The sequence below is a fragment of the Priapulus caudatus genome, unplaced genomic scaffold, assembly GCF_000485595.1.
Source record: "Priapulus caudatus unplaced genomic scaffold, Priapulus_caudatus-5.0.1 Scaffold385, whole genome shotgun sequence".
NCBI classification, from domain to species: domain Eukaryota; kingdom Metazoa; phylum Priapulida; class Priapulimorpha; order Priapulimorphida; family Priapulidae; genus Priapulus; species Priapulus caudatus.
Genome location: NW_014577446.1, coordinates 52,783 through 71,242, shown reverse-complemented (window position 1 = coordinate 71,242; position 18,460 = coordinate 52,783). Strand labels below are relative to the sequence as shown.

Here is an 18,460-nt window from a genome sequence, read left to right as displayed (position 1 = left end):
ACTCACTCACTCACTCACCACTCACTCACTACTCACTCACTCACTCACTCACTCACTCACTCACTCACTCACTCACTCACTCACTCACACACACTCACTCACACACACACACACACACACACACACACACACACTAACTCACTCATTCACCCACTCACTCACTCACTCTCGCTGTATTTGCAGTACTTAGAGCGACGTTGAATACGTCAGAGACGCTTGGACTGCTGACCCTGACGACCGTCAAAGTGTCGCTTGTCATCAAGCGGTCGCAGGTCGACATTGACCCGAACACGACGACGTACCTGTGGACGGACGATATGTGCCTATGTCCGGCGCTGCGACCGGGCAGGGAGTACCTGATCATGGGTCACGAGGACATGTCGCGAAGTCGTCTGCTCTTCTCCGAGACGGACAACAGCGTGGCGGTGAAGTGGAGCGACCGCTACATGAGTCGTGTGGCCGTGAGTATGCAAATTATCGATGTCAATGCAAATTATTGATATCAATGCAAATTATCGATATCAATGCAAATTATTGATATCAATGCAAATTATCGATATCAATGCAAATTATTGATATCAATGCAAATTATCGATATCAATGCAAATGATCGATATCAATGCAAATTATGAAGAGCTGATAATACATTACTAGCAGGAGTGTATAATATCAAGAGCATATAAAGAAGGTTTGATTTCCTTCTTTATATGCTCTTGATAATATAGAGGTAATATGTAGAGATCTATATTATACACTCCTGTTATTATTACATGTGTGATGGATATATCGCAGTGATGTACAGGTGTGCATGTGATGCGTTAGAATGCATATATGCCAGTGTGGCACGGTATACATGATAATTTGGTAGCGTGGATAGTACCAGAAGTAGATAATATTATTTATATCTATATTATATATACTCCCTATTATCTACTCCTGATAGTATTGGGGGTGAATAATGAAGATTTATCATTAATTCACGTATACATTATACGATTCATTATTCACCCCTGATAGTATGTGAAATGTGAAAGGGCGTTGTAGTGTAGATAGGACATGCTAGGTAAAGCGTTGGGAGGGTCTCGCATCTTGCGTGTATATAACTAAGGTTTGACGCGTGACTGGTGTGATTTTACACTCCTGAGTCCTATAGCTTCCCACGAATAATTTTCCACTCGTACATAGCATGCATACCTCGTAACACTCTTGTCTTTCTCTCTCTCTCTCTCTCTCTCTCTCTCTCGGCTCATCCTCGCTCTCCCTCTCTCATCGTCATCTCTCTGCTCTCGTCCTCTCCTCTCTTCTCTTCGAAGGCCTCTGGTCGTCTCGCTACTCCTCTCTCTCTCTGCCGTCGCTCCCAGCTCCACGTTCCCCAGCCTCTCCATTCTGCTCTCTGGCTCTCTCTCTCGTCTTCTCGGCTCATGTCTCTCTGTGTGTCTCTCCCTCTCTGTGTGTCTCTCTCTCCCTTCTCTCTCGCTCTCTCTGTGTCTCTCTCTCTCTCCATGTAACATATCTTGCGCATCATTAAATGCGTTTACACCCGTACGTACGCGCGTACATGTTGCTTTTTATCCATAAAGGAGAGGTTGGGAGTGTTAAAGGAGCAATATGACAAGAGGGAGGTTTATGCAGAGAGGGAGGAGAATATTCCTGTAGATGAGGGACGTAGGAAGGATGGAGAGGAGGAGCTTGAAATAGAGGAATAACGCGGGTGGGCAAGAGTGAAAGTGGCAATGAGAATAATTGCAAGACAGAGATAGGATGAAAGGCGGAGAGAGAGAAACGAGGAGCGAGAAAAGAGGCCGATAGAAATAGGCAATTACAGTGAGAAAAGAGAGAAATTGGTGTTAACATCGAAAGGAGACGAATGAAGAAGAACGTAAGGGAGGGGAGAAAGAAAGAGTGAGAGAGAGGAAATCAGGGAGGGGTAATATATGGGATGGGGTCGAGGTAACGAGCGAGCGAGCGAGAGCAAGGAGGACGAGAGATAGAAGGAGGAAGAGAGAGAAAAAGGGATACGGAGAAGGGAAACGGGAACGGGGGCGAGATAGAGAGAGAGAGAGAGAGAGAGAGAGAGAGAGAGAGAGAGAGAGAGGAGAGAGAGAGAGAGAAGAGAGAGAGAGAGGAGAGAGGGAGGTACGAATAGGGGAAAAGGGAATGCGGCGAGAGACAGCGCGAGAGAAAGAAAAAGAGAGAGATATACGGAGAAGGGGAAAAGGAAAGCGGGCGAGAGAAGAACAGGCGGCGAGAGAGAAGATACGAAATGAAGGGGAGAAGGGAAAGGCAGGCGAGAGAGCGAGAGGCCGAGAGCAGAGGCAGGATTAGCTCCCAAACTAATGACTGGCAGTCCGGTTTAGCCCCGAGAATGACAGACGCCTTTCAGCACACTTGGACAGCCAGCTTTCAGCCGGTGTAACTAACTTCAGCCTAAGAGTGTAGATTAAAGGTGAAATCTAACCACAGGATCGTGCTGCGCGAGTGAACGAGCTGTCTTTTCCTATAATCGGCAGATTTAGCGCGAGGGCAGGCGCACGAGTTAACTCTGCTGGCGCCTGTCTCTTCGGGACCTGATAAAGATTGAAACGAACTTAATAGGTTGAACGGCACCACGGCTGGACGCCAGAGACGCTGACCACATCGCATCGCCTGCATGCCTGTCTGTCTGGCCGTGTCGCGCTGCTACCTCAGACTCGCGCGGCTGCGAATGCAGTCTCCTTGGTAGGAGAAGGTACGCAATAGGACCGTCTGCGACGGATAAAAAAAGCGTCCTGTGCGATACGGCGTTCTTCTGATCGCATTTTCGCGCCGCAGAAAAATAAAAACTCGCCTGGAGTAAAAAACCCGCATCGAAGTGTTCTTTTTTATTGAAGCTTACATTTCTAGCTTCGGACTCTAATGCGACATTGCGACGTTAGTACTAATAGAATATGCGGCGCACTACATCCGAACAATGGCGGACATCAGCATCGGAATTAAATTAGTGTTACATAACACGCGCCACGACGTATCAATTGTAGACGATCACATACACAGTAATGTTGTTGAGCATACCAGATCAACAGACATAACGCACTAGATCGCGGACGAATCGACAGTCGCATAATTAGTGAACATAGCGCTGGCGCACGGAATAACACATTGGCACGACCATCAGAGCAAGGAATAGTAAATTTGTTGACATACCAGATCACAACATACGCACTACACTGGTGGACATCACATCGCATTAAATTAGTGAACATAACACTGCGCACGGAATACAATTGCAGATATCACAAAATAGTAAATTTGTTGACATACCAGATTACAACATACGCACTACATCGGCGGACATCACATCGCATTCAATTAGTGGACATTACACAGCGCACGGACTACAATTGCAAACATCACAACACACTAAATTTGTTGACTTACCAGATCACAACATATATACGCGCTACACTGGTGGACATCATGCGGTGCAACATGCCCGGAATGAGATTACAAGCTCAGTAGGTGGTGCAATCGATGCCTAAAACGTCGTAGCCATAACTATACTACAGTGGCTATATCATCCGAGCCTATAGTGTATATAGTACATCGCGTAGTATAGTGCATATAGCTTACGTAGCAGGCTAAATCCCCTAAACATCCCAGCTTCATAAAACCGACATAGTGTCACGCATTGCAATTGAGAATACTGACTTACAGCGTGTGGCCAATGCGGAATATTTCAACCTACTGAATTTGCGCACAGGACCTATTTAAAACGGCAACTTTTATAATATACGTAAAAGAGAAAGTCAGAGAATCGGCTTTGCGTGCAAGCCAACTCCCATAAAATCAAGGCGGACAAGAATAATAACCACGTAATTTTACAAGTGTGTCACGAAACTAAGCACGTGATCATGGGTGGTCCTAACTAACAATTGACCAAAAATTGAAAAATAGTTATGCACTGGTGTGCAATTCCTTACGTAACGTTGATTAGGAACATATACGGAAATTGTGAATGGAATTCAGCGGACATTGTACTTTCATTCTCGTTTATTCCTAATTTATACAATGTAATATAACGTAATATAATCTAAATAAATTTAATCTAATTTAATCTACTAACTTGTATTCCGGCAAAGTGTTATCTATTTCATACAATTTCCTATGCTGAATACTGTGTTTAATATGTAATGTAACTAGATATTTATTGCGACTGCGTAATTAAAGTGCTTTATTTAACGTGTACATTTGATATTTATTGGTATTATTGTAGAAATGGGAAGAAAAACTAAAGTCTATGGAGAAGAAAAAGAACAAGCGCAGAAGAGCAAAAAATAAGAGCAGGAAAAAACAGAAAGGGAAAGATCAGAGTCGCAGCAGCAATGGAAAGGAAAACAAAAAGAAGGAGAAGAAAAGAAACGGACATGGTAGACGGAGAGACCGACATTGGCACAAAAGGAACAGGTAAGAACATAATAGACGGATGGCACGAGATACAGGTGTACAAGAAATATGTATAGTTGTTTAGATGAAGGAAGAGGAACAGGTTAGAACATAATAGAAAGATGGCACGAGAGACAGGTGTACAAGAAATATGTATAGGTGTTTAGATGGAGGAAGAGGAACAATTAAGAACATAAAAGTGGGGTGACATGGGAGGTAGGTGCGCAGGAAATGTACACAGGTGTTAAGATGGGAGAAGATTAACAGGTATGAACGGGGTAGATATGTCCCATCGGATCATATCCTGTCCTGTCCTGTCCTTTACTGTCTTTTCCTGTCCTGTGCTGTACGTCTGTTGAGGGTTGTTAGGGCATTTTATATTAGCCCCCGGAGAGGACTTACCCAGAGATTTCTACCTCGGGCCTAATACACAACATTCGTTATAATCTATTTTCAGAGCGAGAAAGAACAGAAAAGGTGACGCAGTAACCTTGGCAACGAATCAGGCAGCGACAACGTCGCCGACTATGACAACAACGCCACCACCATCGTTTTGATAGTCGAACCACTCTTTGATAAACTCGACATGAAACCAGAACGCGAGGTGGCTCTAATTCCATAGATCCCATGCTCCGTAGACAATGAATCAATGGATCCATATCTTTGCCGACTATCATTTCAAATTCAACATATAACGTAAATATATATTGCGTATATATTTGCGAGTTGTCTGTGGGTAATTTCATTATCGTAGAGATGAGTTGACATTGAACCTTGCATCTAAGCAGCAGCTCGACCTTTCGCGGCCATCCACTACCGCAATAAGTAACTGTTTGTACACTAGGTAGTTCTTATGATATCCGACTGAGGGTAGTCATCTCCGTAGCTCTGTAGACCACACAGAGGAGTGCTCTAAGGTGCCGAGTCATGCGTGTGTATTAGGAAATCAGCGATGCTCTGATACTGTAGCCGTTGTCTTTTGCACTATATAGACAATTACCGGGACTGGCTCATCTTTGTGCTGAATGAACTAATTGAACAATATGAATTGAGATTTTATTAGACGTGTGTGCACCCTATACGAAAATACTCTGCCGGAATTAAAGCGTCTAATAAGCTCTCCTGCACGGAAAACTACAGTTAAGGTATGAAGAGTACTCACAAGTTTTCTTACCAATGGTGCATGCATGCTTGCATGACAGTGATCGTATGCACCCGCCGCAACATATTAAATATATTGAATACCGTTGCATTGCAGTCATTTCATTCTTGTCAGCTGAAATAGCATCAGCTGCGCTCTGACAGAGTTCGTAATTATGTAATGACATTGTATTTTTCATTTTAAATCGCCAACTTTTGGTTGTATTATATAAACGTCTGGAGTGTTTACATGGCGCTAATAGTTTGATTGTAATTAGCTTACAAGCATCGCTACAAATACCGACATGCTCAAGGTGTCAGAGGTTAGTGTCTATGCTAACAATGCGGGCCCCCGCGAATAATCCTGGCAACCCTGGCAATACTGGCGGAATTCTAAGAGGCACTGTATAGCAATCGGGACGCATTACCTTCGTTAATTTGTACCGTTCATCATTCATTTGTATTTATACAACATTAATCGCACCTCACCGACTTTCTGGCCTTTACCTATACAAGCTTGTTCAGTATCTACTGCTTGGTTAGCGTTGGAAAACGCATACTGGCGATGTTACTAAAACTAGTTAAGCAAAAAAGATCGGCTCCCTATGATTGATGTTAAATCACTTAGCACTTGGGGGTTAGAAAGCCAGGCGGTGTCTGGTGGAATTCCAACCTGCTCAGCGGAGCGAGGTGTGCGGTACGTGCGCATAGCATCTCTTGTCTATACCACATGATTTACGCTTCACTAAAACACGTAAGCCTACCGACTTCTAGATGTATTCGATTTTACCGTGACAGACGATTGTAGATGACGTGTGTACTCACTGTAATAGAATAGTTACGTCGTTGGTAAGTAAGGAAAGTAATCTAAAACGAATTATCTGTTGCTATTGGGGTACGTGCGCGCATGCGTATGCGTGTCTGCGTACCGCGCGCGTGCGTGCGTATGCGTGTGTGTGCGTCCGTGCGTGCGCGCTCGCGCGTGTGTGTGTGCGCGCGCGCGCGTGCGTGGGCCTGCCTCTGCGTGCGCATGTTGGGAGGTGGGAGTTCGCACGCTTTTGCTTAAACTTATCGGGAAGGGGATAGGCTTCAAGCCGGCCTTCTCATTGAATTTCTTGTCTGCCTCTTGCGATGTTAGTCTGCTTATAATGGTCGTCGATGTTCGCGTTGTCCTTTTACTGTGGTCGCACTACAGAATAGGTTTTGCTAACATCCAGGCAAAATCAACTCGTTTCTTTGTTACTTAACAAATCGAATTCGGAGCCTGGGTGACCAAATTGGATGTCACGGACATGGCACTAGTCTCGACAACATTTGGCAGTATTTCTGTAGGAAAATAAATCCTTTGTTACTTAACAAATCGAATTCGGAGCCTGGGTGACCAAATTGGATGTCACGGACATGGCACTAGTCTCGACAGCATTTGGCAGTATTTCTGTAGGAAAATAAACAGGCGCCTAACAGGAAACCAAACCAGTTTCCTTTTAAATGAAGTAAATTTAACGATTTTTGCGCGAGCCGTCTGTGTCAGTGGGGATTTGTGTCATGAAAGCCTACTATAAAAAGTTATCGCCGTGGAGTTGTGTTGGCAGTGGCAGAACCTGTAAGGTACTGACCCATTCCCCGTCGTGTTGTCGCTTCTGATGTATATTAAAGATATTGTTCGCTGCCACATTCACGTCTGTAGGTTTCTGTTCTGTTTAAACGTCCTAGTTCTTGCTGTCAGTAAGAGTAACACGTGTTAACATTACAGGCCTTTTACAGTCCAGATGTCTGCATACCCGACTGCCGATCTAGACTGCCGATACAGTCGGATTAGTGTACAAATGGAAGATTCTTGGCAATCTTATCGACATGATTTGTGTCTAAACTAATATGTGAATAATCGGATATAAGTATATAAGGTATATAAGGTATATAAGGTATTAAGGTAGACTAGGTATAAAATTGATAAGTGCCCAAGCAAACGCGGTGATAGATTTTTCATTGATGATCATATCGCTAACGATAGAAGATTCGCGTAATTTATGTTTATGCTTAAGCCTGCTCTATTATTATCTGAAATCATACTACAGTTTTAGCAATGTTATTTGATAATATTATAGTTACATATATATATATATATATATATTATATATATAGTATATATATAAGAGAGAGAAGAGATGGAGAGAAAGCGAGCACTGCAATGTGTTCAAAGCTAGACTATGGTTAAAGCTTTATCTAAAAATCAACCATCCATTGCGTCATTCTGACGGATAGAGCGCTGTATGAGCCGGACTGTAGGGTTGAAGTTCGTATATAAAACATCCGTGAACCGGGACTTCCGGCCAATGTCTGGTGATGTTTACAACCATTGCGTTTATCTTCGCGTTGATACGTAGTTGAATTAATGAAAAAACAAAAATTAAAAAAATAAAAAAAAGGTGTGGCGTGGGTTGATGAATGCTCTAGGTGCGCGTTTTTTTGCACTTCTCGTGATCAATCGGGCGCGCGCGATGGCAGGCGATCGGCCAAGGCTCGCCGCACCGGGTAAAACACGGAAACGGTCTGCACACACATGTAAATGCCACCGTACACCACACACAACCACTTGCACGCACTTCCCTCCCTCGCCTCACACACCCCTCCCTCGCGCTCACACACCTGGGTGCGCGGGCGCAGCAGGAGGGACCCGCCGCTACTCGCCGCCCCTCCCTCACAGGCGGAGCGCGCGGCGGCGCGCGCGCGCGCGCGGCCTCCCAACGACACCTCCCGTGCCTCTACTCACACCCCTCCCTACTCCTCACAGCACACGGGTGCCAGCAGCAGGCGCAGCAGCCAGCCCCCGTATCGCCGCCCCCTGCCTCCACCACACTACCCTCCCTCACCCCTTTCCCTCACACACACCGACCCCTCCCTGCACACCCTCCTCCCTCCCTCACCACAAGCCCTCCCTCCCTCACAGCACACCCTGCGATGCCGCAGCAGGAGCCAGGCTCAGGCGAGCGCCCGCGCGTAGCGTACGCCGCCGCTCCTCACACCACCTTCTCCCCACACGACACACACCCTCCTCACACACACCTGTGCAGCAGGCAGCAGCAGCAGCCCCGTTACGTCGCCCCCCCTCCCTCCCACAAACCCTCCCCCCTCACATCACACACACCCTCCCTCACACACACCTGGGTGCAGCAGCGGAGCCAGCAGCAGCAGCCCCCGGACGCGCCGCCCTCCATCCCACAGCACACACCTCCCCCTCCACACCACACACCCCCCTCCACAACCGGTGCAGCAGAGGAGCGCAGCAGCAGCCCCCGTACCTCACCACGACGAGCACCCTCCCCCACCCCCGCCTCACGAGCACACAGCAGTCCTCCCTCGACCACACCTGGTGCCGCGAGCCAGCAGCAGCAGCCCCCGTACGCGTCGCGGGCCGCGCCCGCTCCTCCCACCACACCACGCTCCATCGTCACACACACATCCGCCATCCCTCACCACACACGGTGCAGCGCCATGGCGCAGCAGAGCGCAGCGCCCCGGTACTCGCTGCGGCGCCCTCCTCCCTTCCCACACACACCCTCCCTCCGCTCCCCCCTCACACACACACACCCCTTCCCTCATCACACACCGTGCAGCAGAGCTAGCAGCGCGTGGCCCCGACGCTACTGCGCCGCCCCCTCTGCTCCCTCACACACACACCCCGTTCCCTCAACACACACCCCCCTCCACACACACCACACCTGCCCCTCACACACGCACACACACCCTCTAGGAGAGGGATTAGTAGATGATAGCCTATGATACGCAGCTCACGATAGTCTAGATATGCAAGCGATAGCTCATGAGCTCGAGGCTGCCTCCCTAGTTCCAGTATTCGCTGTCACTAAGGCCCGCTACTCCCACTTTTCCACACTCATACTATAATCCTCCTCTCCTCTCACTGTCTGATATCAACACCTCTCCCTATCTTCGAAACATCTATCTACTAACCAGCACTACACACATCGCCACCATATACCGACCTCTCGTATGTCTACTTAGCGTAGACCGCCGTCTAAATATGTCCTGGACATAGGCTATATTCTCCGTTACTATATACAGCATTCTCTTGTAGTTGTGCTGGGACAGTATCGACTTATTAGTTGGCTCGTGGTCACGCGCAGGCCAGTCATCTATTTAAATTTAATAGAAAAATATCATTTTTCTGGAAACCCGAAACAAACCATCTACTTTATCATTTATCAGTGTTGTATACCCATTCCCGCGAAAGCAGTAAAGCTAGGTTGCCTGCATGCAATTCTAGTTATTATTCCATTTGTCTTGTAGCATATGGTCAGAACCTATTAGGCCTATATGTCTGATCACACGACCGAGACGTGCAGCACGCAGATACGATAGCGCCCCCTATCGATCCTCACAGTAATGTTGAGAAACTTTTTTCTGGCTTCTGCGCATGCTAGTATCTAAAGCCTTACAGCTAACAACTACATTTAACAGCTTTTTGAAACCCCCTTATTTTACTATGCGTTTATTTATTGTGGCTTCTACTTCCTGGCATTTCCTTGTTTTACACAACGTCACGAAAAGGATTATTAACTCTTTCTCATTCTATTCACCCCCCCCTCACACACACACACACACACACGCGACGCACGCACGCCGACGCACGCACGCACACAACAGACTCACCACACAGAGACTCAGCTCGGCGACGCTTATCCAACGGACCACCCTGTGCTACTCCGCGACGCAACCCTTCATAAAGTGGTAATAATCTTCTCTTCGCAGAGCTCTGGGAACCTTCACCTGATTCAGCGATGCTCCGGTGTTGTTCACGATGTAATTGCGAAATGCGGTGAAGGTGCCAGGAGGTACGACATACACTTTAACAGGAGCAATGGCATTCTTGCGTCGGAATGATTCGTAAGGGTAGCTGCCATTCCTGAGATGACGATCCACCTGCAATAACATCAACAAAATCTAGGAGTTAGACAACATTCCCTTTTCCAAAATATGCATTATAACAAAATTCCTATTTAACATTATTTTACTTGTTTTAATTAATCATTTAATACATTTAATATTGCCACATGAAATCTAGACGTTTAAAGATTCTCGTAGACAACGTTCCTATTTCAATAAAATTTACACATTTACGCATTCATTTCGAATCTATATTTTACCAGGAGTAATTAATCACAAATTGTGATTATTTACTCCTAATTTTACATCGCATAAGATTCAATAACAATCTTTTTCGTAAAGATAATTCATGACATAATAGTTTGTGTGCTCTCAATAACATATATCGCGTTAAATTGGATGCGTGAAATGGTGCGGGCACGTTCGAGTGTTAGCGCGCGTGTAAGTTAATGTACATACCAATTCTTTCTGTTCCTGTGTTATCTTCGCGTCCTTCGCTCCTTCTGCCTCTAGCTCGACGAACGCTATGTAGTGGGGTGCTTCACTTGCCTCACCTGATTGTTGTTCATCTGCATATCGAACGCAAAAAAAAGCATAACCGAATATATAACCGAATATAACCGAATATATAACCGAATATATAACCGAATATAACCGAATATATAACCGAATATATAACCGAATATAACCGAATATATAACCGAATATAACTGAATATATAACCGAATATATAACCGCATATAACCGAATAACCCGAATATCCACTCTATTTCTCTCTGTACTTGTCTATAGCGCTTCATATTAGCGATCCCTACGTTTAATAAAATATCACGATAATGGATATAGTTGTTAGAATGCACGAGACCAGACAGACCTTCTGGCTTGTCCACCAAGACACTTTCACAGCAGCAGTAGTCCTTGAGAATTACACCAGCCGGCCACTGCTCCATGGCCAGTTGTAGTGCATAGCTGAATGCATCTTCAGACGTCTTCTCCCCACGCACGTTCAGTAGCTGTCCAATTCTGAAGACAGAAACTTGTAGTCAATTTTATGTAGCAATGCTATTCAAATTTCACTTATACGTCCGAATTGCTTGCCCTTGTACTTATTAGTCGTATTGATAAGAAGACGCTCAGAAATGTGTGCTTAACCATTTATAGACAAATAATGACTATATCGAGTACGTTGGTTAGAAAAGGAATAAGCTAGCTACAATTAATTAGTTCAAAACATTTTTCAAACTAGTTCAAACTAGAGAAATTTGTTGCTATGAAGCAAATCAACGTAATTTAGCATACCTCCAGACAGAAGTATGGTGGAGTCAAAATTCAAGATTTTGTTCGAGTATGTAGGATGAAAGCGGTTTAATGAAGGTTAGACTACGGACGAGATGATGCCAGCAATAATGTACGAGCTTTAACCAGAATTAAACAGATGTAGAAAAAAAAATACACCACTTACCCAATAGCCACTATATAATAATCTCACCTGTACTTGAACTCCAGCATAGGTGTCTCGTTGTACTTGTCTGCCACTTTGATAACGTCGCCAAATCTGAACCTATAGAGGCCGTTTCTAGTGGACAGTACTAGTTCGTAAACCTCTCCGACTTTCACCTGCGTAAGGTAGCGTTACATTTGTCGACTACGTGACAGGTAAAAACCATGACGTCATCGCGACTTTTCAAATTTGCGCGCGATCCTGCGATTTTCATCCACGCTAAAATGGGTTATTACATACATAGGCACTTGGAGCGTTTCAATAAAATATAATGTTAAATAAATACGAAATCTATTTACTACCAAAGTCTTAATGTTTCTCTACTCTCTTTCGCCTATTATTGCCGACAATTTCCTGTAAATGCCGTGCAAATGCTCCTCTGCAACACACATGTACACCGCATACACGCTGTCGCACACTGACACATAAATATATATATTTATTATATAGAAATGATAATACATACCTGATCAGCAAACAGCGTCTTGGGATTCTCTTCATAACTGTCGGCGATTGGAATGAACTCGAAGAAGGCACTACTTGCCGGCACCATGACGTATAACGGGGGGTCCCTACTCTTCTCATATAAACCGACCCCTGCAGAGATCAAGTTAACCACACTAGAAAACGTTCTCACCATGCAACAGTAAATTCGTTGTTTTTATGAAAAGCTATAACATATTTAAAAGAATCCATAGAATGACACACTCGATTTATCAAGAGCGTAGAGTGTATAAGAGTAAGTGTAGTAAGAGAATGGTATTTCTTGATTCATAGGTAGCTTTGTAGCTTAACTTCATCATCAGCCTGTGGCGGAAACCAATATAGAAAACCATACCCTAACCCTAAACCAATTCATACCGACTGTTGCTTCCGATGCGCCATAGAATGCAGTGTAGAAATTACAGCCTTTGCCGTAAATCTCTGTTAGCTTCTTCATGTAGATTGCAAACGTTCCTAGAAAACAGAACTAGATCGTTCAATCGATCTTATAATTAATCCTGTATACAATAAGTATAAATAGCCAATCCTCGCTCCTGGTGACATATAGAACGTCTACTAGCTGTGAGACATAGCTGTTTTGAGTAATGATATAGAATAATTCATGTAGATTGAAACGTTCCTAGAAAACAGAGCGATAGAAGAGCGTTCAATCGTTCATATAATTAACCCTGTGTAGCCAATCCTCTCCCGTGTTGACATATAAGACTTCTACTAGCTGTGAAGCATAGCTATTAGGAATAATGACATGGATTAATTCTTACCGGTGGTAATGCAGGTGATGACACCGAGGTAAGGCCAGGCCCTCTTAAAGATGCCAACCGGCCCCTTCTTAAACTCTTCCTCAAGCTCGGCAGCTCGCTCTGGGTCTGGTTCCAAGTACTGAAATCCGAACAGGATTTAGAAAGACAACGCGATTTTATTAAATGATGAGAAATAACGAGACACGAACTACATGAGCCAGCGAAATTGAGGGTACGCGCCAAGCATGTCTCAGTGAGAGAAAGTGTGTGTGAGAGAGAGGGAGCGTATGTGACCGAGAGAGACCGCGCAAGAAAATGAGGATGGGTGTAATAGACACCTTGACAAAAGCGAAAGAGAGTGAACGAGAAAAACAGAGAGAGGGAGGGAGAGAGAGAGAGACAGGTAGAAGAAGAGATAGTGAGAGGGAGGGAGGGAGAGAGCAAGCAATGATACAGACATATTTTGATATGTTGAAACGACACCAGAGTACGATTATAAAATGTATAGATAATTATAAGTGTAAATAATTATTGATATTCAACAGAAAGCAAAACAAATAAATGTATATTTTTTATATAATATCTTATGTATTAAGAAGAATCGGAACGAGTAAATAATTAACACGTTAATGCATAAATTTTTTCAACTATATGTATTAAAAACTGGTTGCCATCGTTACAGCATTAGGTCTGAAGACTTGTTTTACAATGCGATAATGGAATGCAAATGTGTGCTGATAATGTGAAAATGTAGAACGCACTCCTCTGCAACTGATATACACGTATTACATGTTTTACCTCGTTTAACTTCCATCGGAGATCATCTGGAATGTTTAGGCTTTTCTTGATGCGTCCGACGCGTATGTCTTCCACGAACTCTCGCCAATGGGTTTCCATCGTTTGACCAAATGTATACACCATCGACGCAAACACACAATCTATGAGAACTGCATGGCAGAACAGAAGTCATCGTTAGTAACACACAATATATTGCATACTTTAACGGCAAAGGTATGATTTGTAACAATTTAATTAATTAAGCTCCGCAACACTCTGTTGGCAGGTTCCCTTAGCAAAACTCTTATTTAGCTTTCTTAATTGAGGTTGAACTACATGCCCTTCTCTAGCTCTGATCACTTACAAAAGTTCTCAATGGCCCTTGCTCACCTTCAATTATTGTTTTGGTAACATATCACCAGAAGTGTATAATATCAAATAGAGAACTAATTAATTAATTATGTATAATAAATCTCTGTATTATGCACTCCTAATATTACCGCTGCCAGTATGTCATGTCACAATATATTAATTGTCCCAGTTGACATGAATGATGACAGGTTTTATCTCCAATATAAATGGTAATTGTGACTGCTAATTACATTTCTTATGCCATTGATCTAATCCTTGGCCTTCTCTTTTATTCTCTAGCTGCTCCCATCGAATTTTAGTTCAGTTAATCTCTCTTAAAACTATCCGAATCGTAACTGTTCCTCACTTTTACTTTTACTCCCAAACATTCACCATCAGCTGTTGCGCGTGACTCGATAACCCTTCATTCCGGTGAAAATTATTTATTCTCCATGTGTGCTTGCAGCATTCAGACATCTGATTTGGATCGTTTTATGTTTGAAACGCTTACCCAGTGACTTGTCGGCCAGCGCAAACAGGATGTGAATGTAGAGCATGTCGGCTTCCGGTAGAACATGGTTAAATGCCTCTGTAGGTGTCGTCGCTAGCTGCTGGAATACATCTGTCGAAGAAATATATACAAGACTCGTAAACTTCAAGTAAAAGGTGGAAACAGTAAAGGATGAAAAACGTGTATATATATTATTAATACATGATTTATGATACAGAATATTGCCCGAGAAAGTTAAACAGAAACTGTACAAAACTCATGTGATTGTTTGTGTGATTTACACGTTTTGTCAACAAGCTGCTCCTACTGCAAAACATAATGTTTAATATCATCCGTTTTCCTCTTTGTTTTATTCTCCCCATTCACCCCTTCTGTGTATGTGACAGCTGTTGACAGATGACATGCCAAGCCATGGCACATCTAGAAGCATTAGTGATGTTTAATTGCGTATCCGGACGATTGCCCCCTGGTGACAACTACCCCCGGAAAACTAGGGGCTACCACCCGGACAATTACTCACATAGGACAACTCCCACCCGGACAACTATCACCCGGACAACTACCCCCTAGGGTTAGGGTTAGGGTTAGGGTTAGGGTTGTCCTAGGGGGTAATTGTCCTAGGGGGGGGGTAGTTGTCCGGGTGGCAGTTGTCCGGGTGGTAGTTGTCCTAGGTGGTAATTGTCCTAGGTGGTAAATGTCCGGGTGGTAGTTGTCCGGGGGGTAGTTGTCGAGGGGGTAGTTGTCCAGTGGGTAGTAGTCCTAGATTAGTTTAATTGCGTTTAATTTTCGTTGTAAGTTAACACGCTTTTGCACATGCATAACTAGTTATCGTCTAGTCTCTTACTGGTCGTCCAGTCAGGAGGTGGAGTGGAGATAGGGCCCATGCGTATTCCAGCGTCCGTGTATCTAGAAATTGGTGAACATGAAAGCTTTATGACTTCGAATAGTTAACTCTGATCACGCACTGTCTACAAATCCAGGTTATATAAACGGGTTTCACAGCGCCTACATTTTAACGACCAATTTTCCCCAACACATCATCCGGACTTCCCGATGCTTTATTCTTACCTGATTTTAGGCGCAAAGTATACTCGAAGGGTCTTTCCAAGACAACGCTGGTTAGGGAAGTTCTGTAATTCCTGCATCCACACGCCAACAAGCTGTTTCAAAACATAACATTGCCATTAAAGATAACCCACGTATATTTCAAATAGGCAATATTTGCAGGAGGTTGGCATCGCTAAAATGCTCGGATTTTAATTTAATTCTATAATTTTTTCTTTAATTCTTAGTTTTACGTCTTTCTTTAAAATGTAGGACATAAACTGCAATAGGGACATGCCAGTGAGCAAGTACCACCCACACATGTCACAGTAGTATAGTCTCATATATGCTACCTATAGACTGGTGGGATTTCTGGCGGCCATTTTGTTTATGCATATTAGATGGCCAAAAACTAAAAATTTCGCTTGGGAACCGGGCTTATCGGATTCAGCATACTCGAATTATGTTAAAAAGTTTGGTTCCCAACTTTTACCCCCAAAATTCTCCTTGAAGCTTATACAGCACCCTTTTTCAGAAATCCCACTAGCCTACTATGCATCCTATTGTAGTGCCTGCAGAGATCGCATAAGCCATAGCCGCAGTAAGGCTGTAAGCGTGCGCGAATATTAAACTGCGACTTTTGTAGTGTAGTAAATGAATTATGTTTTACTGAGTGCAATCTTTTATTTACGTACGATGACTTCTTATATATATACAACACTTTTTTTTTAATTATTTTTTTTATACGGTAATAATAAATATCCGGGTCTTTGGGGCCGTGTGATGAGCAGAAAAGGACTTGTTTAGTGTCTAGATGCAAGAGGCCACAACACTATAACTGTCTGTTTCATTACGGTCATCATCATATTAGTGTAGTAGTCCTTTGCGACGGGCAGTGCTTTGGACTGTCCACTGCTAGTACTGGAGGTGACGGCCATCATCAATGGCTGACCAGGGATCATCACATCAGTCTCTCCATTCATGATACGCTCTATGTAGTCCTGCGTAAATACGAAGTGTATTGAGTCTTCACGTCGAGCTTATTTCACGTAGCCATGATTTTAAAAGTTCGTACTGTGACAGGTCCATTGCCGAGACATTTGGTTTACTATAGCCATGTCAAAGCGATATTCTTTGAGATAACCCCACTATTAAGCACTTTCATAATATGTTATATATATATATATATATATCACGTTGTACGCTCGGATCACAAACGGCGGATCAAGATATTGTTTTTTTTTATACTCTTACCTTATAATGATTGTATGTGGTGAGGGGGTGGATCTTCACAAACTCCTCTCTGTTTTTGATGCTAGAGAAGTTATATCTTTTTCCATATTCAGTGTTCTTGGCATTGTCAAGCATGCCTGTTAGGAACTCATCCTAGAGATATATGTGCAAAGCCTTAATTCAAGTCATTTTAATTAATAGTCAGAAATATGTATAATGCAGTTATATAGTCCACCTATAAAGTATCAAATATACGCCCTTAATTATTCAATTAAACGATGTATACGCCTTCAAAATTAAATCATGAATTTTTGGTTTCAAACCAATTCAAATTGGTTTGAAATCAATGTTTATTAGTGTTAAAGCTTTAATTAGTTTATACAAAACTCTTCAGCAAATTTTTAATGACTATTTCCACAATTATTGTGTTATTTAACTCTGCAAACTCGGACATAAAATACATATTATGTGTCGGAAATACCAGCATCATGACTTAAATCGGTAGCTGCACATCGGGTATAAATTATGATTCAAGAATTTTCCAAGATAACCTTTTTTCTGAGTCTGCACGTGGCAAACAGAGGAAGGAACAAGGGGTGATCATATCATACCTGGGACTTCTTTATTGCTTTTGAATTCTCGTTAAATTTCTTGCAAGTGACATTACCAACTATCCGAAATACCATCATGAAAAGATACTGTACGATGACTGACCACCACTTGTGGCTCTTGGACACTGGCCCGAGCAGCGACATGTGTAAACATGCTGCTGCCAACAATAGGAATGCTGCGCCTTTCAACACTGCAATGAGAGAAGTTTAGCAGTTTAGACATATTTAGACATATTAAAGTGCACGAAGTAAGAACAGAATATAGTGTTACTGGTAAATATACGCAACTCCGTGTTTAGATGCGCGCTCTCCCTCTCTCCTTCTCTCTCTCTCTCTCTCTCTCTCTCTCTTTCTCTCTCTCTCTCTCTCTTAACTCTCCCGCTCCCTCTTTCTCAATTTCTCTTTGGACGAAAGGATGTGTGTAACTACACCATGTTTTTTAAATTCCCATTAACTAATGCTCAAAACATCCTCCATGATATCCTTCCTGAGAAGCCACCATTTTTGAATCATCTCGCGTACCTTTTAATAGCTCTTATAATATCTATTTCCTACCTTACGCCTTAAAATAGAATTGCACAGGTTTACGTTTATATGTGTATGTATGCGTACGCGCGCAAGTGTCTGTGTCTAATTTAGCGTATGTTTGTTATTGTTTGTTTGTTTGTTTGTTTGTTTGTGTTTGTGTGTGTGTGTGTGTGTGTGTGTGTGTGTGTGTGTTGTT

At 43.3% G+C, this 18,460-nt stretch overlaps 2 protein-coding genes across 5 annotated transcripts in view; one reads left to right on the top strand and one right to left on the bottom strand.

The window, feature by feature from the left end:
• Nucleotides 1–6,525, top strand: part of LOC106809802 (secreted frizzled-related protein 3-like) — a 20,038-nt gene extending 13,513 nt beyond the window's left edge. For all 3 annotated transcript variants that reach the window (XM_014813010.1, XM_014813008.1, XM_014813009.1), the window contains exons 5-7: nt 184–461; nt 4,253–4,443; nt 4,880–6,525. In XM_014813010.1, coding sequence (XP_014668496.1) covers nt 184–461; nt 4,253–4,443; nt 4,880–4,979 — 569 coding nt within the window. In that variant the 3' untranslated portion in view covers nt 4,980–6,525. The remainder of the gene's footprint in view (nt 1–183; nt 462–4,252; nt 4,444–4,879) is intronic.
• Nucleotides 1–18,460, bottom strand: part of LOC106809801 (probable indole-3-acetic acid-amido synthetase GH3.11) — a 39,631-nt gene that overhangs the window by 9,396 nt on the left and 11,775 nt on the right. Inside the window, exons 2-15 of one of the 2 annotated variants that reach the window (XR_001393913.1) lie at nt 17,737–17,927; nt 17,147–17,278; nt 16,747–16,893; nt 15,917–16,008; nt 15,693–15,754; nt 14,849–14,959; nt 14,008–14,156; nt 13,231–13,348; nt 12,827–12,922; nt 12,432–12,562; nt 11,954–12,081; nt 11,339–11,487; nt 10,924–11,033; nt 9,909–10,500 (exon numbers count right to left, since the gene is read on the bottom strand). Coding sequence is in view for 1 of the 2 variants with exons in the window: in XM_014813007.1 (XP_014668493.1) it covers nt 10,279–10,500; nt 10,924–11,033; nt 11,339–11,487; nt 11,954–12,081; nt 12,432–12,562; nt 12,827–12,922; nt 13,231–13,348; nt 14,008–14,156; nt 14,849–14,959; nt 15,693–15,754; nt 15,917–16,008; nt 16,747–16,893; nt 17,147–17,278; nt 17,737–17,880 (1,791 nt within the window). In the remaining variant the exon portion in view is untranslated. Of the gene's footprint in view, nt 1–9,711; nt 10,501–10,923; nt 11,034–11,338; nt 11,488–11,953; nt 12,082–12,431; nt 12,563–12,826; nt 12,923–13,230; nt 13,349–14,007; nt 14,157–14,848; nt 14,960–15,692; nt 15,755–15,916; nt 16,009–16,746; nt 16,894–17,146; nt 17,279–17,736; nt 17,928–18,460 lie in introns of those variants that run through there. The other variant, XM_014813007.1, reaches the window with a different exon arrangement.